At 47.4% G+C, this 25800-nt stretch overlaps 1 protein-coding gene across 2 annotated transcripts in view; it reads right to left on the bottom strand.

The window, feature by feature from the left end:
• The window catches only part of Inpp5a (inositol polyphosphate-5-phosphatase A), a 184665-nt gene that overhangs the window by 34200 nt on the left and 124665 nt on the right, over positions 1 to 25800 (bottom strand). For both annotated transcript variants that reach the window (XM_021637814.2, XM_021637815.2), the window contains exons 7-9: positions 22503 to 22555; positions 21580 to 21699; positions 6307 to 6391 (exon numbers count right to left, since the gene is read on the bottom strand). In XM_021637814.2, the coding sequence (XP_021493489.1) occupies positions 6307 to 6391; positions 21580 to 21699; positions 22503 to 22555 (258 nt within the window). The remainder of the gene's footprint in view (positions 1 to 6306; positions 6392 to 21579; positions 21700 to 22502; positions 22556 to 25800) is intronic.

The following is a 25800-nucleotide window of genomic DNA, read 5'->3' as shown; positions in this document are numbered from 1 at the left end:
GGGCAATGCACACAGGGGCACAGCAGAGTGTTCTAACAAGGACCCAATGACCATAGGCAGTCAGCACTTCAGCTGGACCTCACCTAAAAATAGTCCACTGGCTAAGGCAAGAGAGTCTTGGACTCTCAAGAGTCCTGTAGAGTCATTACCTCCCTGGCTGACTTACAGGAACGCCTGGATACCAGTAGTGTTTGGATACCAGGCGGCCAACCTGGTTTGCTGTTGCAATGGTCTTCATCGCACTGTGGACACTGGGGATTCTTTGAAGTGTTTTCCATAACTGACATAGCCAGCACTGACAACACCTCAGTGTCACTCTCTACTGTGTCCCAGGAGCCCCTCTGGAAGGCATCTGCAGTGGTGCCTTCATTGGGCCCTGCTCTAAAGCAGGCACAGCTGGTACATGAGCATGTAGCTGTCAGCAACTGGCAACAGGATTTTGAAGATGATCGGCTTCCAAAAATGCATCTATCATCACCACTGATGGGAGGTGATGGACAGCAGGTGTGGTGAGCCCAGACCATGCAGAGACAGGCACGACTGGCACCGCTGTCACTCTGCGTCACCATGGCCAGCTGAACACCCCAGCTGCCAGTTGCCACTGTGCAAGACATAAAACATACCCTCCAAGCAATCCCAGCAGCAGGACTGTGCTGGAGGCTGCATTATTAATTAGAGTAATGGCGTGTGGTCCTGTTACATGGCAGGATAATCGTGTTTAATTTGTGTATGTTTTAATTATGGCTTAAGCGGTGCCAAATTTGATCACAGTATCATCTTTTCAGTTCTGCTCTGCAAGCATGTTTGCATTAATTTGCATTTGAAACATAAGAAGCTGCTCTTCCTGGGGGCAGTGCCTCACAGCGCTGCACACAGAGCCTCTTTCACAAGCCTCCCATCCCATCCCCACATTCCTCCCTCACTGCAAGTGACAAGCAGGTCTCTACTGTGTGCTCCAAGAGCTTCCAGAGCCTAGAGGCTGGTCCCTTCCTGGAGGCACCCCAGAGCCGGAGCCCACTCTCCCTGCAGGATGAACAATGGCTTCATTTAATGTGTTTAATTTACTGAGATTGGGCTTAGCTCATTGGCCTTTCATTGTTTTGAAGATGGGTTTAATTAACCTCTGATGAATCTTGCCAGCCAGTGTGATGGTGTGAGACCCCAAGGGGCAGGGCTATCAAATGGGCCCTAGTTCCTGAAAGAGTGGGCTCTCCTCCCCTGTCCAGGATGACAGGAGAACTGAGGGAGGGCTGTTCTCGGTGGGGACCCAGGGTACCAAGAAAACAAAGCAAAAAGCCTAGGCTGTGCCAGACACTGAAAACCAAGCTCTGCGTTCTTTTTAGGAGGGAAACCACCTGTAGATGACATACCTGTGTGCTGGGTATCTCAGACGCCAGCTACCCACAGCCCCAGGACTGTTTTCCAAGAAGACGTCCTTCTGCAGGCACCCTGTGTTCGGAACAACACATCTCTGTTCTTATGACTGTGTCTGTCTGGGACTATTCTGATTTTTCACTCCTCTCAGTTTTTACTCTGCCTTTCAGAAACATAAAAGTCACTTGGGGGTGACCTGTCAGAAATGAGGGTACAGAAATTCCTAAGGGCACTTGGGCTAGAAATGGTCTGCAGGAATGTACACCGAGGCACCTGAGGCCCTTCTGGGAAGAATGCGCAGTAAGGAAAGACCTGGCACTCCAAGCGGCCGTGTCTGTGAACTGGGTTTCAGTTAAAGGCCCACAGAAGCCATTATAGGTAAGCACGGAGCATGGTCTGGCTTATTCCTGTGGTCCTAGGTGGGGTTGAGGCTTACTTCTTTCTTGGCAAAAAAGTCCATGTGGTTGAGACAGTAGACAGAAGAATGGGCCTGGGGCAGGCAGTGTGACGGGCCTCTCAAGGTGGGTAGGGGGATCATGTGCCATGGAGTTTTATACAGAGCTAGTAGCGGTAAAATCACAAGAATGCATGGTGTTTAATCTCAGAGCTACAAGCTTTGTGTCATTTAAAGGGCTTAAAAACACCTATACTAAAAAAGTGTTTGCTTTACTTACATAATAAAGCATATTCAAAATGTCAAAGTAAGCTTTATTGGCTGAATGAACAGCAGCTACCCACAGGTTTTAAAGAGGTTCAAAACCCCTTGAGGAGTTACTGCACAGATCTAAGATATATTCATTAATATACTGAGCAAATAATTCAGTTTAAGAACTACTGATTCCCCCTGCCCCCACTCCTTTGCAAGCGCCACACTAATAGTAGGGACAAAGGCTCTACGCTTCTAAAGCAGGAATGGCCATATACCAGCAGGAGTGACTTCGGGAAGAGCTGCAGTCATCAGGAGGCCCACTACAACAGCAAGTGTCCAGTGCCAATGATCTCAGCACCCTGTTGTGCCTCCTCCCTGAGGAGGAGGCTTCCTTGGGGGTGTTACAGCCACCTAGGTCATCCTGTCCCATTGCAGTGGCTTTGAGAAGAAAACTGTAGAGGGTGCTGTTCGCGTAATTACCAGAAATGCTGATTATGGCCACCGCACACCCATGCTAGTAACTTCCTGTGGGGAAATGCAGGCCCCAAGAGTATACAGAAGGAAAGCACCCCACAACAGATGTCAAGTAACTGCTATGGGCCCTCCTCTGGCAAGGCCCAGAGAAGCCATCTTAGGCAGTGCCCTGTTACTGTGTGTCATCTAATACCTGGGGTGAGTGGGCACAAATACAGCAGGCATATACAAGAGACCTGACACTGTGGCTACCTTGCTTATGGCTGGAGAGACTCTTCCTCTACAAGGTTAGGTCCTCTCCTCACAGCTGGGGACACTGTCTGTCCCTTCTGTGGGAATCTGCACAGCAGATCACAGTGCTGCCCCCTGTCGTGAGTGGGACAGTGCCACAGGTGTTCAGTGACCCAGCTGTTCAAAGAACATCTGGGTCTCTGGATGGAGACGCCACATTGTGGACATCCCAGAAATGTTTCCAAGATGGATAAAGACATTTTATTCATGGCTGAGGACGCTGAGTCGAAGTGCAACAGGATAGCAAGTCCATGGAGGACATTTCCTCAAATACAAAGATCCTTACATTGGTGACAAAGCTTCATCCAGACCTGCCAGAGGCTAGCCCTGCCTGAGTAAAAAGAAACTTGAAATCTGGCTCCTGAGCTGCCTGGATGCTCTAGGCCATGCATCCTGGAAGGGATGGTGCAGGGAATGTAGTTGCATGAGTCAACACCGCCTGCTCAGCCATGAATGGGGAGAATGTCCAGGCCCTCTGGGTAGCAGCAGGCTATCGGTGAGGCTTTCAGTGAAGCAGGAGCACCACTTAGCAAACTTAGAGCAAGCCCTCTCTCAGCAGCCACCCCTCTTCCTTGGAAAACCCCTCTCTAAAGTGTGCCTCCTGTAGAATCAAGAGGACTACAGGCCACCTGGGTGGTTTTGCAGATTCATCAATCTGCCAGCAGCTGACATAAACTCACCCCCCATGAGGCCAGTGTAGCTCAGCCTGTGCTTTGGATACACCTAACCTTCAGCAGACCGCCATAAAGGCCAACAGCCTTCTGACAGACCAGGAGGCAACACTGATTTTGATGTAGTCTGAGAGCCCTGACTCCTCACAGAGGTATTGGCACCCATGAGAAACAAAACCATCCACACCTTGAGAAGAAGCCCCCGTGGCCTGTGCAGCAAGGCAAGATCTCCTGGTGCTTTCTCTGAGTCCCCACAGTCCATTCTTCAGTCCCCATCATGCTCTGACCCACAGCAAAGGAGAGGTAGTGGGGAGACAGGGTGTCTCCCACCTACCACCCTTTGGTGCCTGTTCCAGCCCCACTATCTCTTGGCCTCCCGCTCAGCAAAGTAGCCAACACAGCTCAGGCTAGAAGCTAATAGGAAGCTATGTGGTTTAGGGCAGACTGATGAGCCCCTGGGCACTTACTGGCTTTCAAGGGGGACACAAAATGCAGAATGCTTTATTTCCATGATAACTGCAGCTGCCCAACTCTGCTCAGGTGCCATAAGGAGGCAAAGGTCAGGCAGCAAAGCTAATGGCCCTGGTGAGCTCCTTCCTGGCTTTGCAAACAGGCCTACTATATGGAATAGCCACATGTCCTCTCACCCACACAGCAAAACTGTCCTCCCACCGAAACACACCTTAAAGGACAGATTCAGAGAGTGCCCACTATCCATTCTGAGTCTGTCCAGACTGGCTTTTTCTTACGGCCTGTGCTCCATCCAGAAAGAAAAGCCTACTGTGAAGAAACTACTCTGACTTTTCCCCAACCACAGGCAGCTCTGGGTCGACTGGCACTGGCCTTCTAAGAGTCCTTTACTCCCACACTAGCCTCTCTGCTCCAAGTGGAGCCTCTGGAGAGTTAGGGAAAACATTATTTGCAGCAGGACTGCTGGCCTCAGGCAGCAAGCTGGCAAATCAGCCCAGAAACTCAGGAACAAGAAAGTGCAGGTCTGGGAAATGAGTCTTTCTGGCCTCTAGTTGCTGCCCTCCTGGTATACTCTGAACAGCTCTGCACACAGTGACAGAGATCTCCAAAGGCAGATCTTCCTCCCACTCATTTCAGACTTCTGTTCACGAGACTGAGAATGGACACCAAAAGCCCAGCAGGACGGTGCAGGATTCCATATTTCCATAAGGAATCTAACTGTCTTGGAAACTGTATAGGCTCCAGAGTGGGTGTTCCTTTCCTTCCTCCTTCATGGCTGGGCTACTTCAGAGACTGAATGGACAGTTGGGGGCAGGGAGCCTGAATAGGTCCTCTCATATATGTTTTGGTTTTGGTTGTGTCTTTTGTGAGACTCCTAACAGTGAGAGCTGATGGGTGGGAAGTGTCTTTGACTCTTTTGTCTGCTCTTGAGACCCTTTTCCTCCTACTGAGTTGTCTTGTCTAGCCTTGATATAAGGGTTTGTGCTTAGTCTTATTGTTATGCTGTGTTTGTTTGACATCTCTGGGAGACTTTTTTTTTTTTTTTAAGGCAACCAGAGAAGTGGATCTGGGGGAGAGGGAAGGTGGGGGAAGAGGCTGAAAACAGTAGAGGGAGGGGAAACTGTGGTCAGAATGTAATGTATGAGAGGATTAAAAGGAAAAAAGATGCATGGCTACCAGGAGCCACTGAACACCCAGGATTCCCCCCTTCCCACTACCCACTGCACATCCAGGGATGACAGCTGTATCCACTGAATATTCAGGGAAGCCCCCTGCACCCACTGGGCATCTAGAGAGACCCCTTGCTCTACAAAGTTCAAAATGTAACCTGTACGCCTGCCCTGATGAGGTACCCTTAGCTTAATTAAACATAGAAGGATTTTAATGGCACATCACTCATTTCTATCAACCAAAGGGAGACACCTGCTCAGCTGTCTTTAAAAAATAATTTTCTACTGAGGATGGAAGATTAATGTGTGACAATACTTGGAACTGAGACTACTAATGAGAAGACAGTAATGTGAGGTACTGCGTGATTTTATGCTGTTCTTTCTGTGGCCCCTGAATGTGGATTACCTACTGTTGCCACATGCTTTAAAGGTCCCAGGGCAGGGTGGGCATGAAAGGTGAAAGGTGAAAGGTGGGAGGTGTCTCACTTTTCTGCACCTCCACTTTTGTTGCTACTAGGGAAGGTGGTGCATCCTAATCACATAAGAACCGGGAGAGAATAGTTGCGAGAAGCCAGAGCTCAGGATGCCAGCAGTCATCTGGTGCAGACTCGGGAGCTCACTACAGAGAAATCTGCCCCTTAAGCCAACCCTGTAGGACTTGCTCCCATTGGCAGGATACTCTAGCCACACAGTTTCATTCCAACCTCAGTGGCCACATCACTTGTCTTGGGGCCAAAGTTTGCCAGCTGTAGTCACTCTAGGGACTCCAGGACTCTGGCATTCAGCCTAGAGCTCTTACAGTAGTCAGCATAGCTTTGGAGTTCCCCAAACTAAGCGAACCTTGACTGATTAAATCAAGTAGAACAACCAGTTTCCTGGTGTTTGATGAGGGTTAAGCAGTGAGATGAAAGTTTCCCAGTGGGAAACAACCCAGAGACCAACAATCCCCAGCTCTACAGGAGTCAGAGTGGCAGTTCACAGTGGTTTCCACAGGCTATTTCCTATTAGAATGCAGGACACAGGGATGCCTATTCCTAAAGCCAATAATGGCTGACTGGCTGAACAACTGTACAGAAATCTCCTATCCATAATCTATGAAAATGGTGACATGAAAGTGGCCTAAACAGATAGCATTTCTCTGCCACTAATTTGTTTGCCTAAAGGAAACTCAATGCCCAAGCTGAATAGGAAACCCATGCTCACCTACCTCTACAACAGACTTGGAATCCAGGCGGAAGTTGAAATCGCCAAAGACAAAGTAGGAAACCTTCTCAAATCGCTGGTCAATGATTCTGGGAGGAGAAAAGGAGAAAGTGGTTACTGACGCTGCAATGCTGACCAGCCCAAAAGGGCCTAGACCAGCTATCCCTCCATGCTCCCCAAATGCTTTCTGCTACAAAGACACTATGGTGAATGTTTCTTGCATTGCAAAATCTAGCACAAAGGCTACCATCCGCACACTACAGCCAAACAGCACTCAACTGTTCTTGGCTGGCCAGGAGAATGTGGAAATTAGAAGTGCTAACAGGACTAGACGGACCCTTGAGGGTGAGAACAGCATTCAGAAGAAGCAGGAAAAAATGATGCAGAGCTTGTCTTAGGGAAGAGGTATGCTTGTGTTTGCAAGTAGGACCCTATGGCCACAGCAGGACAGTGCCTCAGCCGTGCACACTTGCCCTCCTTATAGATCATGAGCTCACTCTTAACTCTGCAGTGGTTACACTCCACCCAGATGCTTCCAGATCACACATGATGAGGGGTGCCTGTAATAATACACTGGCTAGCACATGCTGCTTTGCTGAATGACTTTTCCACAGTCTCTGCCAATCGCAATCACTTTGTGAAGAATTTTTCCCATTGAGAGATACAAACACACAAACATCCGGCAGAAGAACACACAGAAGCTTTCCTTAAAGAGAGGTGCGGGTCTCTCAACTGCCACCCTTGACAACAGCACATCAATAATTCTCCTGCTCCTGAGGCAGGGTAAGTGCTCCTTATTGCAGATTTGAAAGTGAAATAAGGACCATTTACAACACAGGATTCACTAACCAGACACCAGTAGAACAAAAGTGTGCCTTCTGTCGGAGGTAGTTATTGCAGAATTCACTGGCTACCCCAGCCGTACCCATGTTACTTGCTGTGACAAAGTCTAAGGTAGAACAAGGGACAGGCTCATGTTTAAAATAAAATAATGAAATAAAATAAACTTGATGGTTGGGGGAGATGGCTCACTGGGTAAAGGGGCTTGCTCCACAAGCATGAAGACCTGAGTTTGTATCCCCAGCATCTACTTAAAGAGCCACATGTGGCTGTGTGCTTATAATCCCAGCATTTAGGTTGAGATGGGAGGGTGAAGACAGGCAGATAAACCCTGAGAGCCGGCTCCCTAGCCAGCTAGCCAAGCCTAAATGGCCAACTTCCAGTTCAGCGACAGACTTTGTCTCACGGCAAAAATGTAGACTATCAGAAGAAGCCACTTCATACCTTGCTCTGCCTTCCATGTGTGTGCTCTACTCACATCCAAGTACCAAACAAATGAAACACACAACACACATGAAACAAAAGAACAGAGGGAGGAGGAATGGAGAGAAGAAAGAAGGGGAGGAAGAGGGGGGAAAAGGGAAAAAGAGGAGAAAGATGGGGAGAAGAGGGGAGGAGGAGGAGAGAGAAGGGAGGCAGCAGTCAGACTTTCTCAGTCATACTGACTCCAGTGTCTGGTAAGGAAGCTTAGTGTGTCATGCTGTGGCCTGGTTATCGCTATCCTGCTATAGATATGCTGCTGTCAGCATCAGTGAGTACCAACAGAGGGTGTAGCGTTGGTGGAGAGGAGGACCTAGAGTTGAATTCAGGTTGCAAGGGGTGCTACAGGCCCAGAATCCTGGAAAGTAGCAGCCAATAAAGCCCTTGATCGTTAGGAATGCGCATCTGCTATGTGAAACTCTTATGGCTTGCTGTTACACTGGTTTGCAATGAAAGTATGAAAGGTGTCCAAACCCTGGGTTGGCAGAGTGTAGTCACTGGGAGGAAGCCAGGTGCCCTGGTGGAGAGTTCTGTGCTGCCAAGGCTTCTGAGAGGCAGGAGAACTCTGCCCACTGGCCCAGGCTGAGAAGAAGTCTTCTCTACTGGCTGGAATCTGGTCTTTAGTTTTTACATCTGCGGGTTGCTGGGCTTGGCAATCACTGTGGGTTTCCCTCCTGTTGCTGTTCCTTCCATGCAACTGGAACACCTGCCCTTCCAGTACTGTGCCTTTCCCCTTCTGTGTGGAGCAATCCGCAAGGTAGTTTGTTCTAGCTTCCCCAGAAGGCTGACTGATCTGTCGTTAAGTATCCCACCCACTTCCTACTGAGGCTGCCTTAGGTCACACAGTGCACAGATCAGCACGGGGCTTTGCTGAGACTACCTACTGTTTTCCATAGATTTTTAAAACAAACATTATTCCTATATACCTTTGACTAATATGACTTTTTATAAAGTTTTGTTAACATTCTTTTAGAAATTCTTCCGATCTTTTCATATTCCTCTTATGTAAAATTTGCTGTATCCTCTGGTCAAATTCCAGGAAAAGTTCTATCTTTCCTCTAATAGGAATTACGATTAATTTAAATGTTAATTTACAGAGAAAGTGCATATCTTAACAGCAATTCAGATGGCTAGCAACTTCACCTACTTTTTATAAATTCAATGAGGGAGTGGAGCCCTTTCACAGCAGGGAGTTTTGAGTCTGGTTAGACCACAGTCTGCTCAGCTTCGCCCCTTCAGCCCTTTCTCTTCCTGCTCACCAGGTGGTGGTGCGCTGCTTGCAGTAGTGAGGGGAGTGGGACTCATTCTGACAGGACCCTGTCTGTCTCTCAGCAGGAAGAGATCTGAATCACCTTTAGAAACTGGCTTTCTTTGGGCTTGCTTGCTTGCTTTTCTTCTTCCTTTTTTTTGAGACAGGGTTTCTCTATATAGTCTTGGACTTGCTTTGTAGACCAGACTGGCCTTGAACTTGCAAAGATACACCTACCTCTGCTTCCCCAAGTGCTGGGGTTACAGGAGTACACCACTGCTCACAGTGGCTTTTTCTTTTTTTAACTGAAAAAAAAGATTGTTTCATACAATATACTCTGATTACTGTTTCCCCTCCTCCAACCCTTTCCAGATCCTTTCCAGCTCCTCACCCTACAACTGCAAGCAGGCAAACAAATACACAGAATTTAAAAAACAAAGCAAGAAAACACGCACAACCCATAAAAACACAAAATAGAAAACCATAATATTTGAGCAAAAGAACAATTAGACAAAAATAAAAAATAAAAAAAATCCAAACAAAGCAATATGAGGCAAAAGTTTACCAAACCATCATTGAGTTTCTTTTGTGTTGGTCATATGCTGCTGGTAATGGGGTCTGCCCTTAAATGTGGCTATTATATCCAGGGAGACTCCATTGGAAAAAAACCTAATTTTTCCTTTGCAAGTTGGTCTCAACTGGAGATAGCTTCTGGGTTAGGGATGAGACATCATGACCACTTCCCCCTGTTCAGTACCAAGACCCTGTCTGGCCTGTCTGTTTGAACCTGTGCATGCTCTGTGCATGCTTCCACAGTCTCTGTGAGTTCATATGTGCATCAGTCTTGTATCTGGAAGACACTGTTTCCTTTGTGATATCTTTAAAAGAAAAGGAAAACTATTCCAGACAATCTGCAGATGACCAGGAAAATCCACCCTGTTTTACAGAGCCAGAAGGTGATATGCAAGCTGTTGGGGGAAAAAAAAGATACTATGGTCCTGTACCCTGTGCTGGACCCTGAATGCTACAATACTGACCCAACAGGCAAATGATGTTCTGTGGTATAATAATGGCATGGCTGTTATGGGAATAACCAAAGTTTCCCCTTCTAACCAGCCCTTAAGCAACTATTTTCTGACTGGATTTAAAGGTGCTCCTCAGGGGAAACTCATGCTTGATACTGTAAACCTGGTCAGAAGTACAAGGCTGGGGAGGTCTTAAGCCCTAAAGAACCTTCTACTTTGTTTTGCTAAATATTCATGTTGTCAAACTGCCTTCTAATTAGGTATGTTTATACCCACAGATTGTTCTGCTCTCAACTTTGGTCAGAGAAATGTCTTTCTGTAGTGGGCAGTGATTAATGCAGAGAGTCATGGCTGGTCAAAGAGCTGAGGATAAGTGATGGTTGAATGCTCAGCCCTAAAAGAAACATCTTTGTCAACACCAACACCCCTCTCTGGCCATCAGGGTTGGGGAACAGTGTAGAAGGGAAATGGGAAAAAATTAAGATGTGGAACAGTGCTGTAAAATGCTGTCTTCTGGACACGACACATTTGTTACACTCATGGACTCACCACAGCTGGGGTTACCAATACAAGATGGGGCTCACTACATCTAGCTGAGGAGCTACTGGTAGTTGACAGCTGTGGGGGAAGGGAGAGTCCATTATCTTGGGAGTGTGGCCCCTGACAGGGTGCCCAAGCTCCAGTGGATGACCACACCCACACGTGTACAGGCATCACTAACTGGACTTAGTTATATTGTTTAAAGGACATGAAGGTGAAGGTGGGAGGGGATGTGGTGGGGTTGGAAGAAGGCACTGTGGGGGATAGGTATGATCAAGATGCATGAAATACATGTATAAAACAGACAAAAAAATATTTTTTAAAAAACCCACTAACTGATATCGCAATGCCAACTTAGGGTGTGAGAAAGGACTTAACCAGTGAGGACATTGGCCCTTGTAGCAGGAACTCATAGGTGCTGTGCAACAGGTAACAAATCCCACCAGGAGTCCAGAGAAAGCAGAGGACCATTCAAACAGGAACAGGTACCCAAGAGGCCTACTGCCCTCACTCTCGCCCTGCTTGCCTCATTCTCTCCTACACTCAAAAGGCTGTAGACTAGCTTGTAACCTGCTCTATTTCCATAGAGCTCAAGCTGTTTCCAACATCTCTGTTTCGTTTTTGGTGCCCTAGACTACCCTCCCTGACTTGCGGCCACCTTGCCCTCTTCCTGGGAGATGGAAGGGAGGGGAAGACACTTGAGGCCAGTAGAGCAGCAAGATTCCCATGGCTTGGACATAGTGGGCTCTTTGAAGAGGGGCCTGGGCTTCTCCTCCCAAGATTCCCATTCCTTCTCCTCTATGGGCTTCTCTCCTGCAGAACAGTTAGACAGAGGCCCTCACTGGGGACAGAGTTGGGCAGCCAGGTTCCATGACAGGGTCTGCTCCATTTCTCAGGGCACAGTTCCATAGACTAGATAGTAATCAGACCTCTGTGTTCACAGGCTGGTTCTGCACAGTGAGAGCTGGAGAGTCCTAAAGAACATGGGGGTGGGAGATTGCAAGGGAGAACACAAGAATGCTGCACTGGGGGTCTGCCAGCAGCTCTGATGCCCTGTGCCGATGGCACTGTGCCACACATAAGCATCGCATCTTGTTTCTTCTAATTCTTCTAGTCCTTCATCTTTTTCCAGAACTGTATTTTAGTAAAACAAAAACAAAGCAAATCTCTAGCTTGTGCTACCTGCAAGAATGAATGCTATCACATTGCTGTTCAAGCTTGGAGACCTGAGCCTGAAACTTGGGACCCACATAAATGTGGAAGGACAGCACTGACTTCATAATCTCCACATGCTCATCGTGGAATACACCTCAGGGAAACAGGAAACAATAAAGACTTCTGGGTTAACAAAGTTTAGTAGTGTGGTTTTTTTCCTTTCCACTGCTGTTTGTTTTCTGGTGTTAGAAGTCTTGTTACAAAGCCCAGCTTGGCCTAAAACACTTGTCTCTGCCCCCAGAGTACAGGAATTACAGATAAGCACCATTCTTCTATAACTTACACCTCGCTCTCTCTCTCTTTTTGTCTCATTTTTTGCTTTTTCAAGACAGGGTTTCTCTGTGTAACTCTGGCTGTCCTGGAACTCGCTCTGTAGACCAGGACGGACTCAAACTCATAGCGCTCCACCTGCCTCTGCCTCCTAAATTCGGAATCAGAAGTGTTCTCCACCACCACCAGGCTACAGAACTTCTCTTAATGGGAGTGAACATTACAGTTGATCCACCTTTTCATGCATGTCTATAGGAATGACATACATACTTCAGAAGCCACGTCCCACTCGGGCATGTGCTATATACATATGTCATAGACAAATCACTGGTGTGTTACACGCACGGGTTACAGATATGTACATCTAACTTCACAGCAAGCATCCATCTTTACAGAGAGGGTGGCTTTGAATGACTCATGGGCAAAGCAAGGAGGAGAGCTAACTGCATTCATCAGTACTGGTTCTTGAGCCAAATACATTTGGACTACATCTTCACATTTAAAGGTTCCATGTCTTTTTTCCCCCCCGTGTCTTTTAGTATAGTGTGTGTAAACCACCTCAAGCTCTGAGCTACAAACGGCACTTTAGCTTTTCCTGTAGTCAAAAACCACTAAGCAGGTATCCAAAGCTGCCTAGGTTATGCTGAAGCCCCTTGGTAGGCTAATGGCACCCATAGACCACAGAGTATAGAACAAAGCAAAGCCGAGCTCAGTGTAAAAGCATCACGGGGGAAGAGTGTTCACAGGACACTAAGGTGTATCTATGTGGACAAGTGGATCCACAGGCTCACGTGTGGGACAGTAGAAGGCAGTACCTTTTCCTGTCTTATCAACTGGTGTAAGCATCAAACACAAGGGACCGTGTTACATTTTGATTTGATGAAAGCAGAGGCCTGCAAAGCCACATAAAGGCCTGGTCTTAGAAAAGCCAACCATGCTGGGTTTAACCATTCCTTTAATCCCAGTACTCGGGAAGCAGAGAGGCAGAAAGTCAGAGAGACACAGACGCAGAGGCAGAGGGATCTCTGTGAGTTTGCAGCCAGCCTATTCTACAGAGCTAGTTCCAGGACAGCCAGGGCTGCACAAAGAAACTCTGTCTCAAAAAACAAAAAAACCAGAAACAGCAGCAGCAACAACAACAACAAAAACAAAATACATACACACACACACACCAAAAAAAGGAGGAGAGAAAAGAAAAAAGAAACCACCAACCATAGAAACGTACATCTACTTGGCTAATCAAAAAGCAGAATCCACGCTGAGCTAAATTATTTTAAAAGCCCATTTCAGATTTAAGCCAGTGCACTAACTTTGGATTCTGTGTGCTTAGTGAGAAAACGCTGCATTTGGGGCCATTCCTCATGTAAGAGGTGCTGATGGGTCCTAGCTGGGCCCCATGCTGGGCTTGCGATGACCCGGGAAGGCAATTTCACTGGCTTGTCTTGATTCCTGTAAGACTATCATTAAAAACCTAAACTTTATCATGCTTTTTTGCCCTGCTCTTTTTGATATAATAGCCCAAGCCAATTAATAACAACGCCCATCTCTGAAGGTCGTACAGAAGCAGCAAGATTAAAGGGGCTGTCACGGCCCAGGCAATCGCCTGAGTGCCAGGCCGGCGGCCCTCACAGCACTCACTTTTAATTTCTACATAGTGCCATTTGGGCCAGAAAAAAAAGAGTTGTTTTAAAATTAATTACCTTGTCAGTAGCTATTATGATTAAAAAGTAGGCTCACATCAATATCATGTGCCTTATTCAGAAAGAGAATTACAAGAAGAGCCATAAAAATCAATTTTTTAGACCTGGAAATGGTGTCTCTTGTTTGACAGGTGATTCCAGGATGTAACAGCCCTACTGGGGGAAGGGTGGCTTGTCTCTGTCTGGCCAGGGGCCTTGTTCCCCATCTGAGGACATCACCTCCCATAATGCAATGGGCTCCGGACTTCTGTAGGAAAGTCACAGTGAAAGCCACCCTTTCAGCTCTGGTCACTTCCATGCCATAGGAACCCTGAGGCGCCTTGGACCCACTGAGGGTCCCTATGGTCAATGGAGCCACAGAGAGCACCACAGTAATCTCTACAAGGCATGAGGGATGAAAACCCACACGTGGCCGGTTTGCTTTTTCACCCCAACAAGCTGCAAAGGTCTTGAAGGTGGATTTAGCTGTGACTTGTCAGTCCCCTGATGTGATAAGTTGGCTTCCGCCCCTTTTTACTCTTCAACCAGTATTTGGGACGTTAAATCTTTTGGCACTTCACTTTTACTTAACTATGGAGTCTCTATAAACTTAAAGATCAATCAAGGCTGGTTTTGTCCTCAGCTATGGAAGAGACCATGTTTGTTGATAAAATAATCTTAAATAGCTAAAATACTGATGATATAAAATGGCTAAATTACCCATTGAGGGTAGTTTACTTTCCTTGATGTTTCTCATCATAAGTCACCTAGTGACCAGGTTGTCACAGATGTACTTCAGCCACGGAACAAATGTAAATTCACCCAACAAGATAAATGCCATGACCAGCCTGAAATTTCCCAGGCCCTCATACCTCACCCAACCCCTGGGGAGGTGTTGTTCCGGACAAGATCTATCCCCATGAGGCCTGAAACCCTGGGAACTCTCAGTTCAGAGGATCTAACTGAGAGGAGAAGAGACAAAAACCAGCAGTACCAGGTCCTCAGAACACCAAACATGGGCTTGAGGCAGCTCACAGGACCTCAGGTCTAGTCCTAGCAACACAGTTCTCACAGTCTAGTCCCCAAGAACAGTGCTCTCATAACGTAGACACCCTCCCATCTTGCCACCCCATCCCATTCCTCCAGGAGCTGCCTCCAAGTCCAGGGTACTCCGAGGCGTCTGCCCACAGCACCATATAGGACGGTCCCATACGGCAAACACTGACAGTCTGGGCCAAGCGGTTCTGGTGAGTGGACTACCTTCCCCAACTTGACCTTTGGGAACTGCAGATCCCCTCCTGAACTTAAGACAGCCCCTGCCTTAGCTGTCTTATGGTCCAAGCGTGGTACATGAGCTCTTTCTAGGGAATGACCCAGGGTCACTGCACTAGAGAAAGGGCCTTTAAGGAGGTCATGGAGGTTAGCGAGGTCAGATGGGACCTGACGTGACAGGAAGAAGCCCCAGAGTTGTTGGCTCTCTACCATAAGCCATCTTTAGAGCCTGGCTTGCTGCCCTTAGCTTGAACTTCAGAGTTGCAAGAAATGAATCTCAGTTGAGTCTCTTGTCTGAAGCTTTTTGCTGAAGCATCCAGAGCTCCCTGGGTGCTAACTATGGACAGAAGAATGGTAGGACAAGCAGGTAAGACATGAAACATACCTAGATTCTGTAAGCTATTGGTCAAGGCTCCTTATAATTTGGACTCCACCTACTTTCCCAGTGCTCTAGTAAAGACTTAAATTATTGGTGAGATTTTGAGAGAGTGGGTTCTGTTCTCTGAACAGTTTGGTTTTCTCTCCTATTGGCAATATGCAGGACATTCACCGTGTGCTAGGGACATTCTGGGCACATTGGTCTTCCCCAACCTTGAAAAAGCCAGGCTTCCTGATGATGCAAGTCCTACTCTGAGACAGTATCTCAGCTGCTAGTAAAACTCTGTGCCCATTGTGTATCCCTGGCATGAGGATTACATACCTCCAATTTGTACCTGCTGAAGGCTGGCTCTCTCTTTCCAGCAGTCATTATTTCCATTTGTTTTCTAAGCATAAGATCTAGATATTGAATGTACTCCCCCCACCCACCCACCCATAGACACCTCCACTGGCTACAAAGAAACCAAAAGGCTACATGGAAGAACCTTAGTCTTCTGTAAATGCTTTATTTCTTAGGCATCTGCCAAAAAAAAAAAAAAAACACCACAGAGATCTCCAGAAAATGAGCCTCCTCAAGCCTCAGACACCCATGAGCACTCAAAGCAATGCTCAGCTTCACCAGGTGTAGGGAAATAAAAGTCATGCTGCCTCCCCCAAGAAGTGGATAGGTAGGGAAGGCACCTTTCGGTAGAATACTAAGACCCTCTAAGTCTCCACAACAGTGTGACAGGACCCCACCAAGGAGCAGTTAATGAGAAGCCACCAGAGCAGAAGCATGCTGCAGATGGAGGCTGGGTGGCAGCAAGCCATTCACAGCACTCTCCAAGTATTGCTGCTGACATTCATATGCACAGAACGCAAACCAAAACTACACACGTGATGATCTAAACATGAGGCATGGAAAATAAGGAGATGTGTACTCCTGTGAGACAAAGCGCAGAAGCACGCAAAGAACCCCAGACGGTGAATGCAGGGGGCCACTGTGTAGCCACAGAGGCTCAGGACACAGATACAGGGCACCAATGGCACCCTACTTTGTTTTACTTCTCCGAAAAAGAGAAGGGCAAAATGCACATGCCAAACACCTAGTAAAGGTGTGTGAATTTTCCTCATCACATCTCTCTACATGCTTTTGGATCCCTGAATCCATTTTTGTAAAACAAAGGACACACTGCAAATTTCATCAATCACCTGAGCCAACGGCCTCACAGACTCATCTCGCTCAACTGCAACTGGGCTTGACATGTCCTAGCCGCCATGCTCCCCATGAAATCCAGGGCAATGCTGGCACAGGCCTTGGAGTTTCAGACTGATGAGTTACACAGCTGATGAGTCTGTGGGCTCCAGGCCCTTTGACTCGCTATGGGAATTCTGTGCTGTGTAGGGTAGGCTCTGGACAGTGGGTGCCCTGAGGCCTCCCAAACTTAGGCTGTAGGCACAGCCCACAGAGACACCCACACCCCTCTCCAGGACTGTGGGCAGCAAATGAGGTGCAAGAAACAGCTCTGTGCCGGCCACACCGGAGGATTCTGGAATGACCTAGATCCTTAGCAGGGAGCTCGCCTTTGCCTAGAGACGCAGTGCTTTTCTTCTGCTCACTGAGCAGCGAGGCGAGTTCTGGGAACGGCCTAAAGAGAAACATTTAGATTGGAGGGGTCTTTGAGCAGCCTGACAGCTGACGGATGACCATCCATAAAGCGACAAAGAGGGGCTGTGTGGCAGCCGGCGTCACACAGCCTCTCCCTGGGAAACTAATTGCTCCGGATTGTCCCAAGGAACATTATTTTTCTGGCAATCATTTCCTTTGAATGCCCAAAATGAGCATGAAACAACTCTTTTCACTGGACATAAAAGTTAAATGTCCCAATGTTGATCAAATTAACTTCAGCACTGTGACAATGGACTGTGTTTGTGAGAAAATAATGGGGGACAGAGGGGTGCTTTATGCCAGGGTTTCACAGTTGTAATGTAAAAATGTCTCTGTTGAACTAGCCAGGCCACATTTCAAAGGGGACACTGAAGGCTCCTGTCACTTGGCAGAAAAAAAAAAAAAATCTCATTTCATGGGCTGAGCACTCGGGAAGGTTTCAGGACATGCTCACAGTTGCTGCCTCAGGGTCCTGGTTTAGTCACCCCAGCTGCCCCCAAAGGACTAACTTTGTGTCAAGAAGAGTATCACACTGGGTACCACAACAGTGTAGGCATCTCTTGGGGCCATAAGAGGGTGGTGGCCTTCCAGCATCCCCAGGTCCCAGCACGGATGCCTCCAACTTGCTGGGCCTCTGGATCTGCCTGAACTTCTTAGAGAACTGGCACTCTTTACCAGATATAGGCTTTCTTTTTAAATCTTTTGTAACAGGGAATGGTAATTCATGTCTTTAATCCAAGTACTCAGCAGAGGCAGAAAGATCTCTGTATGTTCAAGGCCATGCTGGTCTACAAAGCAAGTTCGGGTAGCTAGGGCTACACTCTATAAGATGCTGTTTCAGAACAAAAGAAAACTCCACACATACATACACACACACACACACACACACACACACACACACACACACACAACTTTAGGCTAAAAAGTAGGCTCAGTGGTTAAGAATTTGAGTTGCTCTTGCAGAGGACCTGGGTTTGATTTTTCAAAATCCACAAGATGGCTCACAGTCCCAGGAGGTCCAATGTTCTCTTTTGGCCTCCATAAGTACCAGGCAAGCATGTGATATACATATAATAATACAGGCAAAGCAACCATACACATACAATAATAAAATAAATAAATCTAAATTTTAAAAAAATCTTTCATAATTAGATGTGTAGGGTTAAAAACTCATAAATCACACAAAAATAGAAACATTACTATCTGGCACAATTAGTCTTGGCTAGCCAGGCATGACAGTTCACAAGAGCAATACTAATACTCAGGCAGCTGAGGCAGGGGAATTGCTGTGAGTTCTAGGCCAGCTTAGGCTACAAAGTTCCTATCTAAAAAAAAAAAAGAAGGGAGGGAGGACAAAACTAAAACAAAACCTGCAAAGAAAAAGAGAATGCAATGCAAGGCAATCCTAGCTTTTTAGGCTGGAGTGAGGGTCAGTCCCTCACTAGTTCCCAGGTGTATCAGAGACATAGACGTCTTTGCATGCAATGGCTCTAGTGCAGGCAAGCAGGCATGCTACATACAGCTGAAATACCTGGAGAGTTGAGTCAGACGTGACTCTTAGACCTGTTTCTTTATAACTTATTTTAAAATAATCTTAGATTTGGAGAAAAGTTATGACATACTGGTGCCCTGGGTTTTAATACCATCTTTCTTCCCCTTTTGTGGAGAGGGTACAAGAGTGTTTATCCCTGGGTCTAATGCCCCAACTTCTCAGCTCAGATGAAGACAGGGACCTACAGGCTGGACAGGGAGATTAAACCAAGAAGCCAGCCTCTCTATCCCAGCCTCCTCACCGTCTCCTGCAGCTCCGTGGGGCCTGCAGACAACGCTCACACGGTTCCCAGTGCTGCTGTGAATACAGCGCTGTTGGTGGCGGTGTCCATTCAAAGGCCAGTACAGCATTGTCCTCCCCAATCAGCACAGGAGAATGCAGTCTGCTGGTGGCTGCCAAAAGGTTAGCCTCCCGATGAAAGGGCGGGCCATTATTCACCACTCCTGCAGAGTGCCCCTTTGTGCCCAGCAGCCCAGCCCTACACTGCGGAGGTCCGGATCTGCGGCTGGCTGAGCTCGCCACAGAAGCCATTCATTGGAATGCAAAGATGCAGAAAAGTGGCCCCAAGGCCCCAAGGCTGCTTTCTGGAGGCTGGAAGCATGGTAGTGTAGAGCAATGACACATTCTAATGTCTTACCACACTGACAAGCTGACCATGGTCACCAGGACTGATGGACATTTGGTCTCTCTCAGCTCCCAGCTCCCTGGGAGGTCCCAGAGAAAGAGCCATGGAGCAAATAGCAAGAAGAGCCACACAGGCAAGGCCCTTAGTGCTGGCTGCTGGTTCACTAGCCCAGGAAGGCAGCCCCATGGAAGAACAAACCACCACCACAGAGGAACCTGACAGGAGGGAGACTTCAGGGGCACCCACCCAAGACTCTAGCAATCTCCTTGAAATTGAGACATAACCCCAAGGTGAGACGCTATCAGTCCAGTGTTGTCCCTAAAGTCTGGTCTTGATGGGGGCAGCATCAGCCACTTTTGCACTCTAGGAGCTAGTGGGCAACATTGTCATGGTACCTCCTCACAAAATGGCTAGGCAGGGCCCATAGCAGAGGGTACTTGAAAACAGGACTGGTAAAGTGCCAGGGGTCAGGAGGAATGAGTTGAGGACACCAGAGGATGAGGGCACCTGGATTCATAAATCGTGTGAGGAAGACAGGCATGTACGGGAATCGGACACTTTGTTGGGGCAAAGTGCCTAGAACCCATCTCCAATTGCCTGAGCTGTATCCTATAGTAGATGCTGAGTTCAGGCTTCAGGCTTGGTACAACACCTGCTCAGGCATCAGCCTCAGAGGAAAGAGTGTGGCTACACACAGATTTGAAAGACAAGGACCCAGGCTGGGGCAACAACAGGAGAAGCATCAGACCCATTTCTCACATCTGTGTTCTTCTGCAGTGACCCAGGTGATACGAGCAGCACTAGGGCCCTCTCTTACACTGGAGGCTGGGAGAAGCCAACAGAGGAAAGAAACCAGTGGCAGGACCTTAGGTTGACCTCTCTCACAGGTGACGCATGGGCTCCAGAGGTCACCAGCCCAGTGCTTATCTAATGGTGGCACAGGGGTGAGACTCTATCTTCTGACTCCTTGTATAGAACACTGCTTCAGAGACCCATGAAGGAGGAACTCATAGGCTAAGCTTACTAATTGCCATTGCAGGAAGAGACAGTAGAGTTACTCAGTGGTTCTAACCCTGCCATACAGTGACATCAGCTTTGCCTCTTGTTTTAGCACAGTGATCTACAGCACAAACAAGATATATGAAATTGCCCCGTACAAGCCCCATAACACATGTATGCATTCACATGCACAAACATGCTCATATTCACCCAACACTGTGCGCACACACACACACACACGCGCGCGCGTCTCATAAGGCACAAGGAGGAGATAGGCCTGTGTTCAAGGCTTGTGTAAGGACCTCCCTAGCAGCTATTCTTTGGGACCTCATCTGATGCTAAGGACCCTCTGCTCAGTCTAACACCTAGATTCATAGATGGCCACTTCTTCAGGAGAGCAGACAGGAAGTGCTCTGGGAAGATATGGGGGATGGGAGAGCATAAGGAGAGGCCAGGTACAGGCTGGAGGGAGGCTGAGATCTGAGTGGAAGTTGGAATGGGCTGAGGAAAGGAAGCTAAAGGCAAGCCAGATGAGACCCAATATACTCCCTCTCCTTTGAGCTCAATGTGTTGCCCTTGCTCTGGGATGATGCCAGACTCAGGCCTTTAGGAAACAGTGTGAGGCTCAGGGGGAACCAAGACCATTTGCCTATGGTATATGGGAAGTGGCTTTAGCCAACCAGAGTTGATCCCTCCCCTTCATATGGCCAACTTGAGGACCACAAGGAAGGAGTAAAGTCTAAATCCAGCTGTGTCTCCCAGACTGGGCTTCAGAGAATGCCTATCTGTAAGGCAGATGGATACTGCCAGGCAGGTCCATATTCCTCCTATCAGTCAGGGTCATCGCTTTCTCTGGATGACAGCCCATTAGTCCTGTCCTATCCAAGATCACACAGGACATCACACACAGAGGAGCCTGTAGTGTGGTCAGGTGGGTGCTCCAGCAGAAGGTGGGCAATCCCTAGCTCTGACAGCCACAAGGCCACTATCCCTTCTCCAGGGATCATCCTGTACCCAGGAAGCATACCGCAACCAGCTGGACAGGGAAACGATAAAGGCAGAAAGAAGGCAACACCATGCTGGCAGCAGAGCTTCCTTGAGTTGACCTAAGCCCAACATCCCTAGACCCTGTGGACAGAAACAGGGCTGTGGGCAGGGTGCTGCCCATGGCTAGATCCATGTTTTGAGTCCACAACTAACCAGAGCCATGGCAATTCTGCAATGTCATGATACACACACACACACACACACACACACACACACACTCAGAGAGAGAGAGAGAGAGAGAGAGAGAGAGAGAGAGAGAAAAGCAGAAGGAAGGGAAGTAATGAACATCACAGCTCATTTACTCAGGGGCTGCTTAGCCAATGGATGGAGTTGGGGATTTTACATCCTTTGTGGGTTGACATTACCAAGGGCCACTGTCAAACATGAAAATGCAAACCATGAAGGGGCCTCAGAGCAGCCACAGTCATGCTCAGAAGTGGTTAGGGTGCGGCACCTACCTGTCGAGCACATAGCCCAGGGCCTTGTGCCTGACACCGGAGTACACTGAGGGGCTTGTCTCCCAGGCCACTAAGTTGGATGCATCATGAAAAAGATGGATGTTCACCAAGTCGAAGGCACTGTAATAAACAAAGAGAGGGACCTGATGACCAAGAGCTAAAACTCCAGGCTACCCTGAACAGAGCTAAGCCTCTCGGCATCACATCCTCTTCTTCAGTTCAGGATCAAAGTCCTGAGCACTTATCCTTAGGCATTCACCAAGGGCAAAGAGTAGTAGCACGGGTGAGTGGCCACCTCCTGAATCGGGTCATGAGAGACTGTAGTTCTATTTTAGGAACCTCTGTTCTCTCTCATTCTGGACATCGTCCTGAGCAGCTCTAGGGGCCTGGGCCAGTACCTTAGCCAAACTGCAGAAATCAGGGCTTAGTCAACTCTATTGCAGGAACTGAAAACTGAGCCACATGTGTCTGTGGTTCTCAGGTGGACAAGGTGGGCATTACCATGGAGCATGCTCACCCAAAGAGAATAGGCTGAGACAAGTGAATAGAGTTAGGACCTACTTTGTCTGTGCCTAATAACCTCAGCTTGCCAGGCTGTCTTTGTAGAGCTTAACTTCATGGCCTAGCCCCTAATGGGGAGCCTTCCCACCAGTTCAGTTGTGCAGTGGGCTCTGGCACACACAGGTCACACTTGAAGATGAGAGGTCTCCCTGCTTTCATTTGTGCTGAATGCCTGAGCCTCCATCTTAAAAGGGACAGGAACAACACTGTGTCATGTGGCATCACCCATCAGCTAAAAAAGGAGTGATGGGGTACTCTGAGTAGCCGAGTCCCTGTTCAGAGTGAGGAGAGTCTTTGACAACATGTTTGTAACACTCAAAATTATGGAGCAGAAACAGTCAATCAGACAATGTGTAACATACCAGTCAGCAATGCACCACCGCGTCCTGATGAAGCCTTTCCTTGACCACTTGCACTGAAAAGTAAAGGTTACAGTGTCAGTAACAGAGAAATGGGAAGCCACAGGGTTCATCTGTGCTCGTGGCACAGCTAAGAGGCCCTCCTTCCTTTGCTTGTTTATTTGTTTGTTTGTTTTTCAGGGGACAATTCCTTGCTACACAATCCAGGCTGGCCTCAAACTCATGATCCTTCTAAATTTTATGCCACTGCCAGCAGTGATACAGCATGCAGTGTTTATGCACATGTGGGACAGCTACTAGAAGAGCAAGTGCTGTGTTCTGAATATCCCCTAAATCCTGATGTTGACATCTGACCTCCAATATGATGGGTCCGAGAAGCAAGGATCTCTGAAAGGTGACCCTGTCACCAGAGCTGAGACTTCTTGCAAAGGGGCTTGATGAAGTGAGTCTGGGCCTTTTCATCCCTTGCCTACTTTCTGCCACATGGAAGCATGTATTTGGGCTTGTAGAAGGCAGGTAGCCAGGCTCTACCTTGGAAGAAGATGCAGCCCATACCCGGTGCTCTACTAGCTCCTGGATCCTGCATTGACTGGGGATCTAGAACTGTAGGAAAAAAAAATCTTCCTGTGGTTGACAAACCACTCGGTCCTCAGGCTAGAACTGCTAACTGAAGGCTGAACTAAAGAAAGGGGATGGTCATTTCTACCCTGTGTCCTCTCTCCCTCCCTCCATCCCTTCTTCACTCCCTCCTTCCCTCCCAACAAACAACCAATATTCAGAGTCTGGGAAGCCCAGGCTTGGTCCTGAAAAGCAGAGAAAAGTGGTGGGAAGGGAAAGGAAAAAGGGTGTATGTGTGTGTGGGGGGGTGTACACATATGACCTGGACCTTGCTCTTGACCACAGCTTCAGATATACTGCACATACAGCTGGGCCTTCCGAGCTTCTGATCCCAATGCTGCTGCAGCACTGCTCACCCCCACACACAAGGAGTCTAGGCACATGGAGCAGTCTGCTGGCATTAGACCACCTATGGGACAACAGTCTTTCCGGCACTAGTGTATATGCATGAAAGACGTGAACTTTAAATTCTACTTTACTTTTAATTTACACAGCTCCACACAAGAAAGCCACCTCCTGGCCTCTCAAGTGTTGGGAGCAGGGGTCCTGTGGGCAAAGAGGAATGCCTCACACATGCCCAGCTGGCAAAGGGGAGGCAGGAGTAAGTCTCATCCCCCTAAGGAGAACAGCCCACAGGGTGGGGATCCTCTACGGTGCCTGGTATTCTGTCTCAGGACAGAGAACAGATGACTCCAGGGAGGCTCGGATGCTTTGTGGTTGGACCATGGAAGAAAGCATCTCCTCTGTGGTGCCTAGGGGTCAGTGGTAGAAGTGACCATGGGGAATTTGGTTAATTTATGACAAAATATTTTCTGCCTTAAGGATATGAAGGGGGCTGGAGAGATGGTTCAGCGGTTAAGAGCACTGGTTTTTGTAGAGGACCCACCCAGGTTTGGTTCTAAGCATACAAATGGTGGCTCACCACCACTTCTAAGTCCAGTTCCAGGGGATCCAGCATTCTCTTCTGGCCTTCCTGGGCACCAGGCACATTAATGGTACACATACATATATACATACATGCAAGTAAAACATTCATATGCATAAAATAAAATCAATCTAAAAGAAAACAGAAAGAGGATCCAGAGAGGTAGGGTAGGCCAGTTTCATGCTCAACATCTTATTCCCTTATGTAAGAGAAATAGCTCAGTGTTCTCCCTTTAACTCCATGACATTCTTAACCACAGTTCCTTTTTCACGTGTCCTCATATATATACTGCCTTGGATATAAGCTCTCCAGGCACAGCTCACTTCTCAGATTCTGTGTTATCCTGGCCACTGGCCCTCAGTGTGCAGTGTCCCAGGTGCCTTTCCACTCATTCATCTCCCTCCCGCAGCTCCACTACCTGCTCTCCCTCAGGACAGCAGGACCTATCAGAGCAACTGTAATGGCTATACTTAGTTGTCAACTTGACCACTTCTGGAATTATTTAAAACCCAAGCAGCTGGGTACACCTGTGAGGGATTTTTTTTTCTTAAATCATTTGAAGTGGAAAGCGCCCACGTGTAATCTGGATCTTGTGAGGTGAGAAAATCCATCTTTAATCTGGGCTATTCCTTCTGCTGGAAGCCTATATAAAGGACATGGAGGAAGCAAGCTTGAACTCTTTGCCTGCTTGTTCTCGCTCTACTAACAAGTCCAAGCCCATTCTTTCAATGGCAGTAGAGCTTACTTCTCTGGTATTTTAGTGTATACTGAAGACCCACTGAGACATCCATACTTGTGGACTAAACAGCTACTGAATTTTTGGACCTTCTGTTGGTAGACAGCTATTGTTGGAGTAGATGGATCACAGCCTGTAAGCCATTCTAAGAAACCCCTTAGATAGATAGATAGATAGATAGATAGATAGATAGATAGATAGATAGATAGATAGGATGGATGGATAGATAGATAGATAGATAGATAGATAGATAGATAGATAGATAGATAGATAGATAGATAGATAGATAGATAGATAGATAAATAGATACTCATTCAATAAGTTCCATTCCTCTAGAGAACTCTGACAAATATAGTTATCATCATATCTAATATGCAACCTACACTGGTACCCTTGTGTTACAAAGGTACCTGGCCACCTCTCCCAAGTTCAGGCATCACCCTGTGTGGTCCTGTACTCACCATTCTCCCAGCATCATGACAGTTCATGTAAGGAGTGTAGAATGGGTTCTTCTCCTGTCAAGTATGGCTCTATGAGAGCAGGCCTACACTGTGTTAAGGTCCGATACGACTCACAGCATGCAGAGCTGTGCACAGCACTGAGCAGTGTGCTTTGTAGGGAGAAGCAGCCATCCTGCCATCAACTGACCCCTTCCTAAAAGTTGCTCCAGAGAAGCAGCGAGCCCAGTCCACCTGTAGTCACTTTTCCTAGAACTGTGCTTCACCGCCATTGCAAATGGAAGGTATTTGTGAATTTAGGACCAAAAATAAGTTTCTCCTCAGTAATTTAATTTGTGTAAATTAAGGTGCACATGTACACTGTACATCGTGAACACACACACATTGTTTTAAAAATTAAATTCCATAATAGAGAACTGACTTCAACATTAATTACTAATTGAACACACAACAAAATATGCATTTTTTATAGCAGATGTTAGAAATAACTGCAATTGGGATTCTAACTAGATATGAGACTTTCTCTGAGTTATAGCTGAATTTCAAGAAATGTAGTAGTTAATA

This window comes from Meriones unguiculatus, chromosome 1 (genome assembly GCF_030254825.1).
Source record: "Meriones unguiculatus strain TT.TT164.6M chromosome 1, Bangor_MerUng_6.1, whole genome shotgun sequence".
In the NCBI taxonomy this organism is placed as follows: Eukaryota; Metazoa; Chordata; class Mammalia; order Rodentia; family Muridae; genus Meriones; species Meriones unguiculatus.
The sequence above is the reverse complement of the archived record's forward strand: the minus strand, read 5'-3'. Positions and strand labels throughout refer to the sequence as shown.